Genomic DNA, 17,140 nt, shown 5'->3' on the forward strand with positions numbered 1-17,140 from the left:
ACAACTCTCTCTAACAATCATTTCTCTCCAGCTGGGTTACAGCAAGGAACCTAAAAAGCCAAAACTTGGAAAAGAGAGGAACTCAAAAGCAGGGAAACACAGACAGTGCTAAAGATGTTAACAAAGTATGTTCCAAAAAGCAATGAAATGTGAAATGCTAGTCTTTTACTTTCCTGGCAAACAGTCTATGCAAGGGAACAACTGCGTGGAATGAGCAGAGAGGTAACTTTCTGCAGTCGTGTGCAGGCTGCTCAGCTGGCTGCGCGGCAACTCTTCCCCAAGCATTAGAGTCCGGCTTCTTCAGAAACCAGTGCTACGGGCACACGGACATCTATGGGATCAAAGCAACTGAGTTTCCTCTGGAAATACTGCAGAGAGACAACCCATATCCTGTGTCTAGCACATGCCATGCCCTTAAAGTTTGTCCTGCAAACTATAACCATCGATGTTATAGACTTGCATTAATCTGAAATGATGGAGAATCACTCACCTATGTCTCCCAAAGGAATGGTCCCACTATGGATACCCCATACTCACCTTCCAGTGACTCACAGCATTTCAAAGTGCAATTTGATGGCAAACTCAATTGCTTCCTTCAGTTCAGATCTGTCTGGCCACAGACACAGTAGCATCATCCCATTTGTTCCTTGGTGAAATCATGAAACGCAGATATTTATGCCTTAAGATTTTCTGAAAAACTGACATTTTACCAGTCATAAATTAGAAAGACAATTATACCTTTGCAAACTACACCCAGCAAAACTGGATGTACTCTGCAATTACTTATTGCAATCCCAAACATGCAGATCAAGATCATCTATTGAAATGCCAGGCATAAGTTATTCATTAACTAAAACCATTCTGTAATTTTATTGATATATTTTGTGGAGTTCACATATTTTTGTACAGCAAACATAACACTGTAGGCCACAAGAAGCTGCAGCACTATTGTTTAATAGCAGCAAGGTATATTTTATAATCAGGGTATGTGGATAATAAATAGTCTGTTTCTTTGGATGTGAATGTTTAAAATGAAGTTCTGCTGCAGCTTCATAATGTGATTGCTATTTTACAGAGCTTATACACAAAAATATATATGCAATCTTTTTGTCTATATTTTATACAAATACAACAGTAGTTTGTGAATACATTTTAAAGTACATATACATGATAAGCAACTCAATTTCCCATATCACAGGATAGCAAATTTTAAATGCAAGAAACGTATACAAATTCAGTCTGGAATGCAGGGTTGTCTGTGTTCATTTTTTTTTTCTCTACTTTTTTTGACTCAAAACTTTTATCATTAAAAACATTTTAGCATACAAGTCCAAACAATTTTTTCACTAGCTAAAAATATAATTTCAGCAATCCGAGTCAGGTTTGGGTGTGTCATCATTCCCCAATATACTCTTCCCAGTTTTTTTCTAAGGCTTTTAGTAACATATAGTATGTTCTTCACTCCACACCATATAAAAAGCCCACATTTAACATTAACTAGCAGTCACCTATTTTTGTGAGCTGGGCTTGTCAGCGTTTAAATTTGCATGTCCAAAATATTACTTTTGCAAGTGCATATGAATACATTGTGGTGTTGCACAAAGTTCATTAATGACAAATTAAGTCACAGTATAAAAATATATCATACAACTATAGGTCTAGTATAGTCCTTTTTTTTCTATGGGTAAAAATACATCTGAATGAGACAGGGAGGTTTGTAGCACCATGAGAGGAGTTGTATCCCAAGTTACATTAGCAGCATGATCCAATATAACAATATTGCAGGAGTGTTTCTGAGGAGATAAACATTCACTCTGGTTCAACTGTACCACTGAAGCTTATACTGAAAAGTGTTTACATATGATTAGCAATAGTTCTGTGTCACTTCCAGGGCTAGATAACTGTTATCAAAAGACACTGCCTTCCAACAAAAGTAAGACACTTTTATTGCATAAAAGCTTTGGGACTACCCAAACACATTTTGAACTACTGTGGCATTCCTTGTAAGTTGAGCATGATGCTAAGTAAGCTGCGGTTTAAACTGTACACTGGGGGGAAGCAGGATGGGCAGCTAAGCCTATAATGGTTTACTACATACCAGATAAGTACATATATTTCAGAGGTTTATCTATAGACTGAGAAGAATACAGGAGAAGCTGCTAAACCAGTGTATGAGACAGACATAACAAAGGATGCAGGATCCCCTCAACATTTACAGATGCAGGATCAGGCCCTAAGTTAACTTCAGACAGCAGCATAGCGATGATAGGATATGATAAAAAAATTCTGTATCAAATACTGCATGTTAAATATTTTTGACAAAGTTTACCATCAAGAACTCCAGAGGACACAGTTTGCAAACGGTAAGGACAAACTCCTAATTGTTTTTGACTGGTATTCAAAATGGCGGTAGAAGACAGTGTAGTTCGAAACATGTAAACCTAGTAAAAACCATTGTAAAACCCTTAAGAAAGACACACTGGTTCTGTGCAATATAGCAAATTGATAAGAAAACACTGTAAAAATGTACCTGTTTAAAATTACAATGTCTACCATTTTGTACACAAAGCATTATACCAAAGGCCTACATATATGTAATCTAATGGCACTTGAAACAAATTATAATAAAAGGTTTTATAATAAAAAGCATAACCTGTAAGAAATTTTCTTAAAAGGTTTAGGTTTTCTTTTTGAAAGTGCTATATCTTGTAATATGTGTAACATAGAGGTTGACCAAGCTTTATTTTAAAAAATATTGGCCTATAATACAAGTTTAGCTCACTAGGCAAATGATCCTGAAAATATGTACTCTTAACATTCATTATTAGCTTAATAAAGCAATCAGCTCTGGCTCATGTTTCAGTCAGTATATGGTTTTTAAAAACCGCTACTGCCAAATTAACAATAAATCACTCTATTCCACAATTTTCTACTAAATAAAGCACAAGCAACAAGTACACAAAAATATATATATTTAAAAAAAAACCCCAACAACAAAACAACCTTACTAGAAGTTTAGAAGTTGCACAAAGAGTGGTGCATGATCAGCCAGCCCTCCCCCCTCCCGCCAAGAATCCATGGGAAATCAAGAAAACCGGGTTTAAAAACTGATGGTTTAGTAGTGACCAATATTGACTCTGCCTAAGTGATGCTCAAAAGCACTCTGGTGGTGTTGGTATTGCTTAAAGGGTCAGTCTGCTTCCATGTTACCCTACGTCCTAGTTTAGCTGCAAACACACTGGGTGTGGCCACCCCCTGAAACTCTGACTGAATGAGGTTCAATATCTTGTCTGAGGTCTCTATTTCTCAAGTGAAATGTACATCTAACTCCAAGTGAAATGTCAATCCCTTTTCAGGAAGCTAAGGCACTAACAAAGTAAGTAAGGGTTCTGGCTACGCACTAAGAAATGGGCATTGGCAAAGCGTCTGTGGGTTTTGCTTTCTATGAAGTCTTTCGGCAGCTGGGGCTCATAAAAAGTGGCTACAGACTGGAAATTGGTGTGCCAAGGGCTGCCCAGGGAGGGCAGTGCTGCCCGGCCACACTGCTGGGCCAGCTGCAGGATGCCAAGCACTCGCAGCTTTCCTCTGCTGCAGGGAGAGTTGTGGATGCTCGGCTCCATGTGGGACATAACCCACTGGAGGAATTAAGTCCATTTATCTTCATCTCAGATTGATTAAAAGGATTGAGAATAAACCCAAATGTTTCTTAGATGCGTTATGGTTGCTCATTTAAACTAGAGTTACATTTGGTTGCATTCAGCTTGTGCTCTGTTCACCTGTATTTTTCTTTCCTTTAGGAAGGTGAAGAGAAAAAAAGCAATATTGAACAAATCATTCAACTAAAGATGTAAGCAAGTGAGCAATCTGTTTCACAGAAACCAGGGGAAGCAGTCGTGAAGCAGAGCTAAATGCCCACTTTGAGATAATGTGCTCCTAAACCCAAAATCTAGGAGTAGTTTGCAGAATTTCAAAAGGTAATTTCCTTATTAATACATACTTATTTTAATGCCTTTGGAACACAAACACATTTATAAAAATGTTATCTTTCAGTAATAAAATTTAAATACACATACGTATAAAATAGTAGAACTACACCTGCATATTGCTCCTAGAATTAAAAAAAAACAGTAGGAGCTACTGATAAAACATCTGGAGCATGAGCTCCTTAAATGGGAGCAACTTTTGTTTCTGTGAAGTATATTTAGTTTAACCACTTAAAACCTTCTATGAATCCTCAATATGGTTTGAGAGATACTCATGTACTTGATTTCCATTTTTTAATTCCTTGTACAAAAATGACAAGGAAAATAATGTTATTGTTGAATTACAGCAACTCTAGTTTGCTTTTATGCATCACAGGGTTGGTTGTTTTTTTAGGTTTTTTTTTTCCTCTTTTGGTTATTAGGGGTTGGGGAATAGAATATATTGCATTAGGTAAAAGTGGTGTAAGCAATATGCTTTTACTTCACTCCTAAGAGTCCTGTCTTTAAATCTTGGCAATGGGCAAAAAGTCCCTAACCAAGTACCCAGGTGTAGAAAGTGTGATTAACATCTAACTTGTTGCTTAGGAGGACAGAACACACCATGTAACACAACTGAAAAGATCACTCCAATAAAAACAAAACAAAACAAAACAAACTGGTAGTTGCAAATTTACATTCACTTTCTGACTGCACACTAGTTTTGAACTGAAAAAAGGTACACACTTTCTGGCTGGACTTGATCCACCCTTTGGCAGTGGCAACAGGAAGACTGATGCCTACAAATGTGAATACACTGCTGGAAGGTTCCTATGCAGTACTCTTTCTATGCTACTAAAGAGAAAAAACAGCAAGTTAAGAATTAAAACAAAAACTGCGACAAAATATTCTGCATTACTACATTACGACACTTTTATATTTCAAGATCAGCCATTAATTTTGCCTGTTTCCCTATACCAGAGTCACAAAAGCACAACAACACAGTTCCAAATTCAACTTGAAACATCTGTCATTTAGGCAAGCAGAGATTCTCTGTCGAAATTCTGTTCAGCCCTAATTTTAGAGAATTAAACTAATTTTTTTTCTTCTGTTTCCATAACAGGCCACCAAAATTTAAGCCAGAAAATGGCAAAACTCTTAACAACTTTTATCATGACTTCAATACAAGTCAAAATGCTATATATATGTACATGTGTATATATGGACTTCTACATATACACACACAAGTTTTCAGAAATATCTGAATTCTATATTTATTTTAAAAATTTAGATTTGTCATTATAGAACAGGTCAGATGTGTCACCATTTGGGAAGAGGATTTGTTTGGAAACGGACTGGAGAATTTTTTTCCCAAATCTCAGGAATCTTTGTGATACATACCTTAAATGGATTATTGTAAATAGTAAAATATATTAAAAGGTTAAAATGGCAGTTCTACCACTGACATCAATGAAACGGAATAGCTGGTATGGTTGAAAAGGTTTTAAAAACGGGATGAATGTTGTCAGTTTGCTTGGGAGGACTTTCTACTGAACATTTTAAATGTGTAAATTGGCAGTGAAAATGAAAACAATACCATGAGACTGTTTAAAAAAAACAAGAAACCAAAGTAAACACAGCTGAGAATAAACACTTTCAAAACATTTTTAAAAAGTTAATTTAAATTTCTTACTGGCTTCATGAGATTGGTACTGTACAAAAGCAGAGAATTTATAATGTCTTATAGTAGGCACTAAGTTAAAAATGGTCACCTAAGGCATTTCTACAAATAGACAGTTAACAAGCCAGCTTTGTACATCCTATTGGAAAGCTTGATGAAATCGTGGTAGGGTGGTGGTTGTGCTTAGACTGCTTGTGAAAGCTGCTGACAATGAGTGCAGAGACCCAAGACCTATACTATTGCTAGGATCTTGTGGATCCTGGGTTTGTGGTGGAAGTTGAGTCATAGAAGAATGTGCCTCCTCTTGCGTATAACTCATTCCGAGGTTTCCCACTGAAACAGAAGGATTATAGGGAGGGCCATTTACAGGTATGAAGTTGAACAGCTGAGAAAAGTCCAATGATGGGGCGTTTAGAGGTTCACTAATAGGAACGGAGCCCTTGGAAAGGGAAACTTCCCCCGACCCATCATCTAGTGGCCCTACTTGTGGATCCAGCCCTAGTTTTGATGAAGATGCTTGAGAATCCTGGGATGAAGAAGGCATACCACTTTGCAACTCCATTAAGTAACTTTCAATTTCCCCTTTCAATGGCTGTTCCTTTTCAGGCATAGAAATTGCGTATGAGGTAGTACCGAGCGGATATTTCAACGATAGCTGGTGAGAAGGGTGGACAGACTCCATATCTATTGGACAAGGCATTCCCAATGGTAACGATGTGGCAACCATTTGGTGCGCAGATGCAGAACTCTGCATGGACTGAATCTGAGTGTTGTAGAGATTTAATTGCAAAGTGTTTGTAAATGGCTTTGATGTCAGTTCACTGGAAGGTAAAGACATCACTGGAAGCAGCTCATCCTTAACAGGCACAGAAACGTTGCAGGTAAAGGGATCTAGAAGGTCCATTGGCTCTGTTTTGACCTTCAAAAGTTCTTGGTTGTGACTTTTCTTCATGTGGCGCGTGAGGTGATCCTTCCGCCCGAATCTCTGTGCACAGTACTGACAGAGGAAGTCCTTTCTTCCAGTGTGCACTACCATGTGTCTGCGGACATCCTTTCGGGTGTAGAACCGACGATCACAGTGTTCACACTGGTGCTTTTTCTCCTTCACTCCACCCGATGACTTGCCTGCATGAGTTTTTAGGTGCTCCAGCAGCACTCCTGTGCTTTCAAAAGTCTGCAAACATACCTTACAGGTGAGGTCACCACTTGTTGCAGCATGCAAAGCCAGGTGACGTTTGAACCCAAGCTTGGTATTGTAGTTCTTTCCACACTCTTCACACTTAAAGGCCTCTTTGTTGGGATTGTGTGTATGTAGGTGATTCTTTAGGTGATCTTTTCGGTGAAACATTTTCTCACAATAATTACACTTGTGGGTTTTCTCAGGAGAATGAGTAGCCATATGCCTTTAAACACAGATATATTCTGTAAGTAATTATTTTGATCAAAAAACACACGTGCTCATTTTTTAATGGCAGCTAAATACTACACTAACGGCTGCTTTGCAACAGAACCTTTTAACTGAAAGCATGACACTACAAAGACAGTTTGACAAATTTAAATATAGCAAAACGCGAGCCATTTCTCTTAAATTGACACTTTAGTTTTGGTGGGTTTTAGCTACTGTAACAGGGGTATATGGGCAAGTATGAAAGTACTCGTGTAAAAGTCCATAGCCAAAGAACTTTCAGTCCATACTCTTGTGACAATTCCTTATACAAATGAAAATTCTACGCTCATTAAAAACAAAACAAAACAAAAACAAACAAACAGAAAACAAAAGCAGAAAACAAATTAAGAAACAAAATCAAAGACATTAGCTTGCAAACTTAGGTAATTTAGAATTCTAGAAACAATCCAATGGCTACTTTAATTAACATGTCCTCTCTGCAATCAGCTGAAGGCGTACAGAAATATATACTTTTACACGGCTTAACACGGCCAACATAAAATAGATAATATAATCTGAAAGATAAATAGAGTTTAATACCTTAGTAATTTGTACTTAGAAACAAAGGCCTTGGTGCAGTCTTGTTGTGTGCACTTGTAGGGCCTCTCTCCTGTGTGAGAGTATGAGTGAACCTTTAATTTCTCAACACTGTTAAAGGCCTTGTCACACAGTTGGCAAGGAAAGTTTTTTCTTGGTTTGGTTTCACCACGCTTACGTTTCCCTGAAGGGACTTTCTGGGTATCTCTTACTTCTGACAAATCACCAGGAATGACAGTGGCCATCGCAGCCTAAACCAGGCCTTCTTGTTGGACACTTGGGAATTGCCCAACTCCACTAAATGATTTAGCTTTAGATGGCTTCTCAAGTTTCATGTGGTCGTAAAAGAAAGCAAAAGGGGACTGGAAAAAAAAAATAAGAAACAACTAGTTTGTAACTAAACTTAGATTTTGAAGTTTACTTGCTATGTGATGCTTCTGAATAAAACTTAAAAATAAAGTTAGGTTCAGCTGGTCTAATGTAATACCTACAGGTTTCTTTATACTATTTGCTGAAACTCTTAAAACGCATTGCTCAGGATGAACAGATCCACATATGCCCTGAAATCACACCTCACAACCTTCCCCTCAAGCACTGATGGAGAACAGCAGAGTTTCTGTCAGATTAAGGGAGGCATCAGGCAAAGATGGCACCTTTTGGCAGCTTCAGATTTCAAAGGAATTACAGCCGCACCTGTGGTGTTTGCACGGACACCCCCACGCACACATGCACGCATGCATGCACGCACACAACTATCAAAGTGAAAGTCTGTAAGCCTCAAAATGTTTGAAAACCTGCACCACACGCGGCAGTACCCATGCTGACAGTATGGAGGGCAAAGCTCGTGTTCCCTCTCGCATGTACCTCCTTCCCTGTGATTACTGCACGTCTACGCAGCTACTCTAGCGAAATGCATGCACTGCCAATGACGCCTAACACCATGTGAAATTCTCCTGTAAACTCACCCTCTGCTAACAGAGACTTGATCTATGAATGACAGAAGTCCCATGGATTAGGGATAGATTAGATAGATCAAGGTTTTATCAGCCCAGTGCTGGAGACCCCACCCTCCTTATGCTATCCTGTGAGACACGAGGGCTGTAAGCATTCAGACTCAGGCTAGCTCAGGATGGAGGCTCCTAGTCCTGCCCCTGTGGCATAGCAAAATGTGAACTAACATGGAGGCTTGTCAGGAGGTGCATGACGTGATCCTTGTGTCCTGACTTGTGGGTGAGCAACTTAAATTCGTCCATCTGGTATCATATAGTGGCAACTGGGCACCTGCCATCACAGGGCACTCAACAGCCCTCCTTTGTCAGGAGGTGCTGACAGCTTTGCTTCATCCTTGGAGCACAACTGCTACTACAGATACCAAAATCCTGTGCTACCCGTTGTGGGAAGGGTGGAGCGTGAACTCTGCAGCAGAGGGGACAAGGAGGAAGCAGGACAGCACTCAATGCAAGCATTTGAGAGGGCTGGAACGCCCCAAAATTTACCCTTTCTCCCTTGAAAGTGCCATCAGCCACCTCCAGCCCAGGTGTCCGTGGCTGGCAGCTGCTGTCCCCCTCCGGTCTCTGCCGGCGCAGCTGCGCAAGAGGCGGCTGGGCCGGGCCGGGCGGCACCGGGGCCGGCAGTGGCCGGGCCAGGGCTCGGCATCCGGGCAGCGCCACGGCCCGGCAGCAGGGCCGGGGGAGCCGGCAGCTGCTGGGAACAGGTGGAGCTGGGCAGCTGGAGCCGGGCAGGCACCACCAGCTGCAGCTGCTCCAGCCCAGCTCCACCTCCCCGGAAAACAAACCGGGCTCTTCCCTGCTGGCAGTGAGGGAGGCCGGGTAGCTGGGAGGGAGCCGAGGCCTGGCCTTAGCTGTCCTCTCAGCCCTGCTGAGGCTCAGCAGAGACGGAGGGAGCCAACTGCTCTGGAGAGGAGCAGAGAGCACCGCCCGGGTGTGCTGGGGGGAAAACTACACGGTCCTTGCAAATGCCCCAGCGTGGTCCTGGAAAAAAGCGAGAAGGAAGGAGAGCCTGTGTTTTCCTCAATGCATGGAAGGACAGGAGAAGCAGGGAGAGGAAGAACGGGAAGTGCCTCTTTAATGTCTGCATTTTAAGAAATCCTCAGACTGAGATCTTCATTTGGAATATGTACACAGAATATGTCTTTGTCTAAGTCTTTTCCTCCCTCCTCCCCATAACTTTTCCCTTGTCTTTAGCAGAGGAGAGAAGTACTGGCACACCAAGATGGAAATCTGCTTCCTTTCAACCCTGAAGAATGACAGGCTAAACTATGCTACCTTCTTTAAACGAGCAGTTTTGTAAGACCACCTTTATTCCCTTAAATTTCATAAGGAAACACTAACTTCTTTTAAAGATACCCAGTGACAGAAAAGGCGTTTCTTTAAGGACTCTTCTGATTTCAGATTTCTCTCAAACTCATTCCCACTCGTGGGATGAAGCCTGGAGACATCAGTTCCATGAGTGGGAAAATGCACAGGTCTTCAAAGTATCAGCTTAATTTTATTTTCTGTCTCATAATCGACAATCTAGTTCACTAATTCTAGTTCATAAGGAACAGTTATTTGGAGACCTAGGAGCAATAATTTTCTTCAATAAAAGTAAATGAAGACCAGTTCCACAGACTTCAATTAAGCCACCAATGTAATCAAAAGGAGGGTCTGATTCACATCAAAGCTGTGACATATCTGTGGATTGAAAGATTTTTTTTTCAATATAACCTCTAATCAGAATCTGGTAATACAATTAATTTTGCTCTTCTGTTAATGAACACACTGGTCTTCAATGAATATTGGCCTGAATGTAGAATGAAATTTTGTTTAAGTCTAATCTCTCCTGACAAATGTAGTTCAGGGGGAAGAAAAGAAATCCAACCTGATCTACACTTACACAGGCTACTTGCATACCACACATGCATGAGACCCACCACACAGAGCTAAGAGCACAGCAGTCACAGCCCTCACTGCGCGGCCAGAGCAATTAGAGCCCCAATGGGGTACAAGGGGTCCAGCCCCTCTGGCCCCCTGCAAAATCCACACCTAGCCTGAGACAGGGCAGGCAGGATTAGTGGAAAGGGCAAGGGAACAGCCTCCACAGGCTGCTGCACAGGACTGGGGCTGCTTTGACCATGCTGGGTCCAGAGCTCAGCAGCAAGTGGACTCTGTGCCCAGACAGTGACAATGGAAGCAGGGACGGCAGGAAAGACAGGGAAGGAGGATGAGCTGCCACAGGGAGGGAGAGTGGACAGAACCAGGATGGGGCTATGGGGCCAGGGAGGCTCAGGGAGTGCTGCATAGGTGTTGGGAATGTCTAAGGACATGAGCATAGGGGTGAACTGGTAACACTGGGGTGGGTGGGAAGGAACTGAATGCGCATCAGGCTGGGGAGATGCAGGATATTAGGCCATGCAAGAGGGTGCTCTGCAGAGTCTGAGGTGATGTCAGAAGCAGCGTTTGTTGTGAAACAGCCTATTAAGCTTAACTGTTAAATTAACATCTGACAACTCCTCACTCCTTTTCTCAGTGCAAAATCACACCTCAGGCTGGAGGCCATCCTATATTCAGGCCAATATAACATTACTGTTACCTTCCGAAAACTTCAGGTAACCTAGCTGCTATACCAGTCAGAACATTCACAGGGACGAAGAATTTGGGTTTTGTTCCTCTATGATCAAACTAATTAAGCTGACTTTGAACTGTGTTTAAGTGTCCTTAAAAATGCATCATTAGAATAAATATAGTGTGGATCCAATCTCAATTTTATTAAAAAACACATGTGCACTATTATCTCAGTACCATTTCTCAATAGGTGAGGCAATTAAGAACGTCTGTATTGATCTCTGAATAGCAAATAACCACTTTTTTTCCTTTTTTGGGTGTGGATATATAGACTGAGCAATGGAGATAAAACTTAAAAAAACCACTGATCCTCAAATATTAAATTTTCCAAAGACCAGCTGAAAGAATTTTATGAGTAATATTGCCTGCTTGTGTCTCAACATATTATCACTTAAAATCCACATTCTTACTGGTGCTTTCACAACTGCAGGATGAATGATTATATGCAGTATCAAATATAACACATTACACAAAAGCTTATATATAATACTATTTTTAAAGAAGCATATACTTAAAGCAGGATTAAAGCAGCCTCTGTTCAATGCACACCTGATGTTTGCCCACTAAAGTCCTCAGATTTTGGTCTTAACCAGTTCCGCTGACTCTTCTTGGAGGAAACCAGAATCCAGTACTTCCCATTTTTACTGGTCTGAAAAACAAAAGGAACAATGGACTAGACTCCAGCGAAACCAGGACATTCATAAAGGCTGTGATGCGGCAAGACCAGGGATTGGAAAGAATCGGAAAGGAGAAGTTAAAAGGAACAGATCCAACCCATGCACAGAACATTATATACTGTTAATTTTAAACTGTAGGAATCATTCTTGCGTTATCAGTAGCAATTACGCACTTCAATTTGCAGTATACTTACATAATTTCAACTAATGCTATGCTGGACAGTGACACATAAAGAGATAAAATTAGACAAAAGCAAAGGAATTTTCATAAAGTTAAAAAAAAAATCCACAGACCACAGATAATTTAGAAGTAACAGCAAAACATGTGAAATTCTGGGCCCAGACTTGAGTTTCTTACTCAGAAAAGGACTGAATAAGAGAAGATTCTGGATTAGGCCCAACTTTACTAGAACCTAATGCCTTCATTCTGCTTAATTATACAGGAAATAGCAGCTTAAAAGGTGACCTGCAAAGGAAAATAAAATTAATTTTAAAAAAATAATAAAACCTCTTAATGATGAACATGCTACAGGTAAACCCCAAAAGAGGGCACGTCTAGGTATGCCTGAGCAAACTGAGAGGGCTTTTTTGGAATTTCCCTTGTATCTCCCTTTCCCCTGCCATCATCCTTTTGTAAATTTGCAGCAGGTCTTCCTTTTCTTGCTAGAAGGCCTCCTGGATGACACGGGTATACAGAGAAAATATGTTCAGTGCCTCACTGTAATGGGGAGGTTTATCCTGTCCAATTCTTTCAGATGTGTAAGGGCAAAGCCCTACACAGTGCACATACCCCACAGCAGGCTGAAGCTATTTGGCAGGAGCCCTCTAGCAATGTAACGTTTCCCCACACACAAACCATTTTCCCTTCTGGCTTCCCATTCATTCCAGAAACCATTCTTCCTTTTGATACTGAGTTCAGGTCTGCACAGCCCCAGCATGGTCTGTTGGTGAGCATGAATGTGAGCAAACAGGTGTCCCTGAACACCTATAAATGTCAGAAGTGCTTCAGAGCAACTGACTGAAGCTCTCTGATGGCTGAGGAACATTTATGTGGGGCTTTGTACATACAGGCAGGAGGCAGAAACAGCTCCAGTACCCAAAGAAAAAGTTCTGTTTTCAACTAATGAGCACAACCGTCACCTCCACTTTTTGAGGTCCCCAAATCACCTTAAGGGAGAAAATGCTGATGACTCCTTACCTCCTCTCCCAGCAAGACCCTCATAAATCAGTTACCCTGCAATGCCCATCTCAACATCTTCCAGTATCACAGAGGAAAGGAAGAGCTTCATTCCCCAGATGTTTCTACTAATGTAGTTCACAGTAAGTAGACAATATGTAAGACAGACACACAGATATAATGGACTAAGTCCTCATGGACTTAGCTCCTTCACTATTCATATTTACAGACTATTTCCTGCTTGGGAAAAAAAACCCCAACAAATCCTGCCTAAAATATTATAAAGTCCACTCAGTGGCATTTAACATTTTATCTTAAATGTTTATAGTCCTGAATGCTCACCACGTATCTAAAGTTGCTCTAGCAAAAAGCAGATGCCCTCAGAGACAGGCCACTAGAGACATGGAGAGACTATTGAATTGGGGGAAAACAAAGCAACTGGAACAAGTATATAAATAAGATAAATATGAGATGTAGCTAAAATGCTGAGGAGAATGGAGGAGGACAGTCAGGTACTCTTATTCATTCATTACCTTACCAATACAGCAAAATCACAATTCAGTGGATACAGGAGAGGGCAATGCTACACCTACAATTAGTGGGATCTCAATTTCTACAGGGCCATTATTATATAAAAAACTCAACAACATACATACAAAAGGGGCTCCGTTTGTATGAATAATGAAAATATTTATTACATTCAACAGGATTAAGTGGAAAGATAAAATAATTCCTATGCTTTGCAACAATAAACACGCCATTGGATAAAAGACTTGTCCTTATGCGCAGAATACAAAAGTTGTCCATGATAATGCTGATTTCTAGACCACCTTTCTCAGAAGCTTTTGGTGCTAGAAGATCCCTGAGGCAGAATACTGGACAAAGATGTACTGTTCTCCTTGTAACTGCTTATAGTCATAGTGTTATTAAGCTTTTCACCTAGATGAGGTAGGAAGAATTTTTAATGAGTAACAACGTTCAAATTATTCTCCACATGAAGCAGAGAAGCATCACACTGCAAAATGCACTGTCACATGCATGTGCCCAAAGCCCACTTGGGTAGCAGTAACAAAATATTACTTCCCTAATTTGTCAGAATTCTTAGAATTCTTACAATTTACCAGATCTTCCAGAATTTGTGAGGCACGAATTTTGCTAACTCTCCAAACACCCTGATAATTCAGGTTAGATAATATTTGAATTTCAACCATAAAAAAGGGAGGAAAAAAGAAGTGCCCCAAAACCCTCATATGGAAGATAAATAATATAAAATATAAATATAAAATAATCTATTCCTTTTTAATATTAAAAAAGAGTAACACTTTTTTTTTTAATTCACAGTTCCTATTTAAAAATCCGAGAAAATAGTTACACTTAAAAATATTTTAAAACATTTGATATCTCAACTAAAAGGATAATGAAGACAATACAGAAATATAACCAATAATCCTCCTCCTAACTTGCATTTCATACTTAAGAGGGTTCAAGCACAGTAAAGGAAAACAAGTTTCATGGTTATTTTCTTTCAAAATAAAAGAGCAAGAATGAGAACACAGTACTGAGAACACAGTATTTGTCATTTTGCCTTTTATATAAAACAGCAAATCTAGCTTCAATTCCCAAAATCAATCAGTTTGAAACCATAGGAAGGGTCCTAGAAATATGAGAATCATAATAATGGTAGCACTCAATAAGGAGTTAATAGCATTAGAGCCATCATGGTTTTAAAATATTTCTTTAAGGAAACAAAATGAAAAGCAGTTACTTACCCTATGGAAACTGTGATTCTTTAAGAAGTGCTCTCCGCACAGATCCCAGGTGAGCATGGACTCACACGGACAGGACCAAGGCCTCTGTAGACAGTTATGTCCATCCAGGCTGTGCCTGTGAACCCTCCCAACTCTGCACAAGGCAAAGGACTCCCCAGCAGTGCCACGCTCACCATCACCCCACCTAACACGGGCAGCAGCAGTGGCAGCTCCCCCCTCTGCTCTTCACTCATACTGTGGCACAAATCCAAACGCACGCGTCACTGCCATCAACGTGCTGCTTTGGCAAGTGGCAACCTCTCTCTCCCCTGCTGCTCCCTAACCTGTGCTCCCATCTCAAGGGTTTAGGTGCAGATGTGAATTGAGCTGGCAAGGTTTGCTCTGGCTCATGAAAGGGAGCAGGGTCACGGGAGAGAAACACATGGGCAAGAGTTGATATCCAGTTGGAAGTGTGATGAGAGGTTTGGAAAGCTGAAACACAGACTGGCATCCTAGTGGAGGAAGAAAGAGGATGAACAAGTATAGCTCAAGGAAGCAAGGAGCTGCCACTCAGGGTGGTAATGGAGCAAACTAATTTCAGGATGCACCAGTCCAACGTCTCCCAGGTTTGCCAACAGTAAAGACTCATTCAGAGTGAAGGACAACAGATGATTTTTGGTGCCTCTATTGCAAATGTACCTGGAAGAGCCACCATTACCGTAGCAGAAGTAATGATTTTTCCTCTTTTCTGTGACTAATAGACTGACAAGCAGTCACCTGACTAAAAAGTACTGACAAACGAAACCTGCTCTGCTGGAGCAATCTGGGATAGCTAGGGGAGCTGAGCTGGTAAAAGCATCAGCTAGAGACAGCTGATGTAGCCCAGAACAGCCAAAGGGACTGTGAGACAGCACCTCCATTTGCAGAGAGGCAGGCACTGGAACAGGTTGCCCAGAGAAGTTGTGGATGCCCCATCCCTGGAAGTGTTCAAGGCCAGGTTGGATGGGGCTTTGAGCAACCTGGTCTAGTGGACGGTGTCCCTGTCCATGGCATGATGGATGGTACTAGATGATCTTTAAAGTCCCTTCCAACCCAAACTGTTCTAGGACTCCAACTACAAACCTCACCATATCTGCCCCTTTCAGCTGGGGCTGTTAAAATAAATGGCACAAATGTTACCAGAGATCCTGAAGATGAAGGAATCTAACCCCACATTAAGGCAACTAAAGAAGGAGCACCATGTAGCCTTCTCTGGCTTTCCCTGTGCTGTGGGCTTACACACAAGCCTCTCACTAGGCAGTTCCATTTGTGGGGGAGCAGATTTAATCCTCTTGCTGTTGGAAGGGGCTGAGGGCTAAGTGGTGAAGTGCCTGCATTGCTCCAGGACAGCATGCTGAGACCTGCAGCCCTGCAAGGCTCAGACACCCTTCCTGGATCAACAAGGATCAACGTGCCTACTGCACACTTGTACGGACCTCAGAGAGAGAGCAGGAGGTCTGACCGGCTTTGTAGAAAAACGCTAGATTTTCTGCAGCAGAAGCTTCACTGCAGAGTAGCTGCAGGCAGCAGAAGATCCAGCTGCCCACCTGTGACTTTCAGAGGTCCCTCTTACAGAGAATTAACTTTCTGTAAGGGAAGATCTCAGATGGAGAAGCTGATCCCACCAATGGAAACAGTCAAGCAGGTAAGAAAAATCCATACAAAGATGTTGAAGTATTGATGATTTTAGGGGTGCCTTTCTCCAACTTGAATTAAAATCAAGTCTTCTGACTGAGGCAGGGGTCTACATCCCTGCTTGTGCTTAGCAGGCCATTTGATCTAAATTTATTTGAACAGCATGTCATTCTTTAAAAGAGACAGCTGAGAGAGCCTGCTTACCTTTGCCCATACTTAGAAAGAGAATCCTGGCTTTGGAAGGAAGCTGCTGATCCTCCCCCATTTGTCCTTGGCTGAATGGGGTTGGAGGGGGAAAGGGGCAACAAAGGTCTCTCTGTGGTTCTCCTACATCTGGAAACTCAAGCTGAGGCATTGAAGCTGGAGGACAGAAAGGAGGAAGAATGTGCATTGCTGGGGTGAGACAACCAGAAAGTGGGTTTGACCATGAAGTCTGCCTAGGTCAAGAGAGGCTCACACCTGCACTTTCACCAAGTGAAATTTAATTTTCTCTCTGCTTTTTTGTGTAATCTGGAAGAGATTTGAACAGAAAGCAACATGTACAGACACTGGGCACAACTGTCTAAAACTAAGGCACATTTATAAAAATGGCAAGGGGGACAGATCTTGGCCCCCAG

At 41.3% G+C, this 17,140-nt stretch overlaps 1 protein-coding gene across 2 annotated transcripts in view; it reads right to left on the reverse strand.

Moving 5' to 3' along the window:
• Positions 1-846: 846 nt before the first annotated feature.
• The window catches only part of PLAG1 (PLAG1 zinc finger), a 51,912-nt gene continuing 35,618 nt past the window's right edge, over positions 847-17,140 (reverse strand). Inside the window, exons 2-4 of one of the 2 annotated variants that reach the window (XM_032125843.1) lie at positions 11,797-11,896; positions 7,628-7,986; positions 847-7,043 (exon numbers count right to left, since the gene is read on the reverse strand). In XM_032125843.1, coding sequence (XP_031981734.1) covers positions 5,780-7,043; positions 7,628-7,869 — 1,506 coding nt within the window. In that variant the 5' untranslated portion in view covers positions 7,870-7,986; positions 11,797-11,896 and the 3' untranslated portion in view covers positions 847-5,779. The remainder of the gene's footprint in view (positions 7,044-7,627; positions 7,987-11,796; positions 11,897-17,140) is intronic. The other variant, XM_032125851.1, reaches the window with a different exon arrangement.

The sequence above is a fragment of the Corvus moneduloides genome, chromosome 1 (assembly GCF_009650955.1).
Source record: "Corvus moneduloides isolate bCorMon1 chromosome 1, bCorMon1.pri, whole genome shotgun sequence".
NCBI classification, from domain to species: domain Eukaryota; kingdom Metazoa; phylum Chordata; class Aves; order Passeriformes; family Corvidae; genus Corvus; species Corvus moneduloides.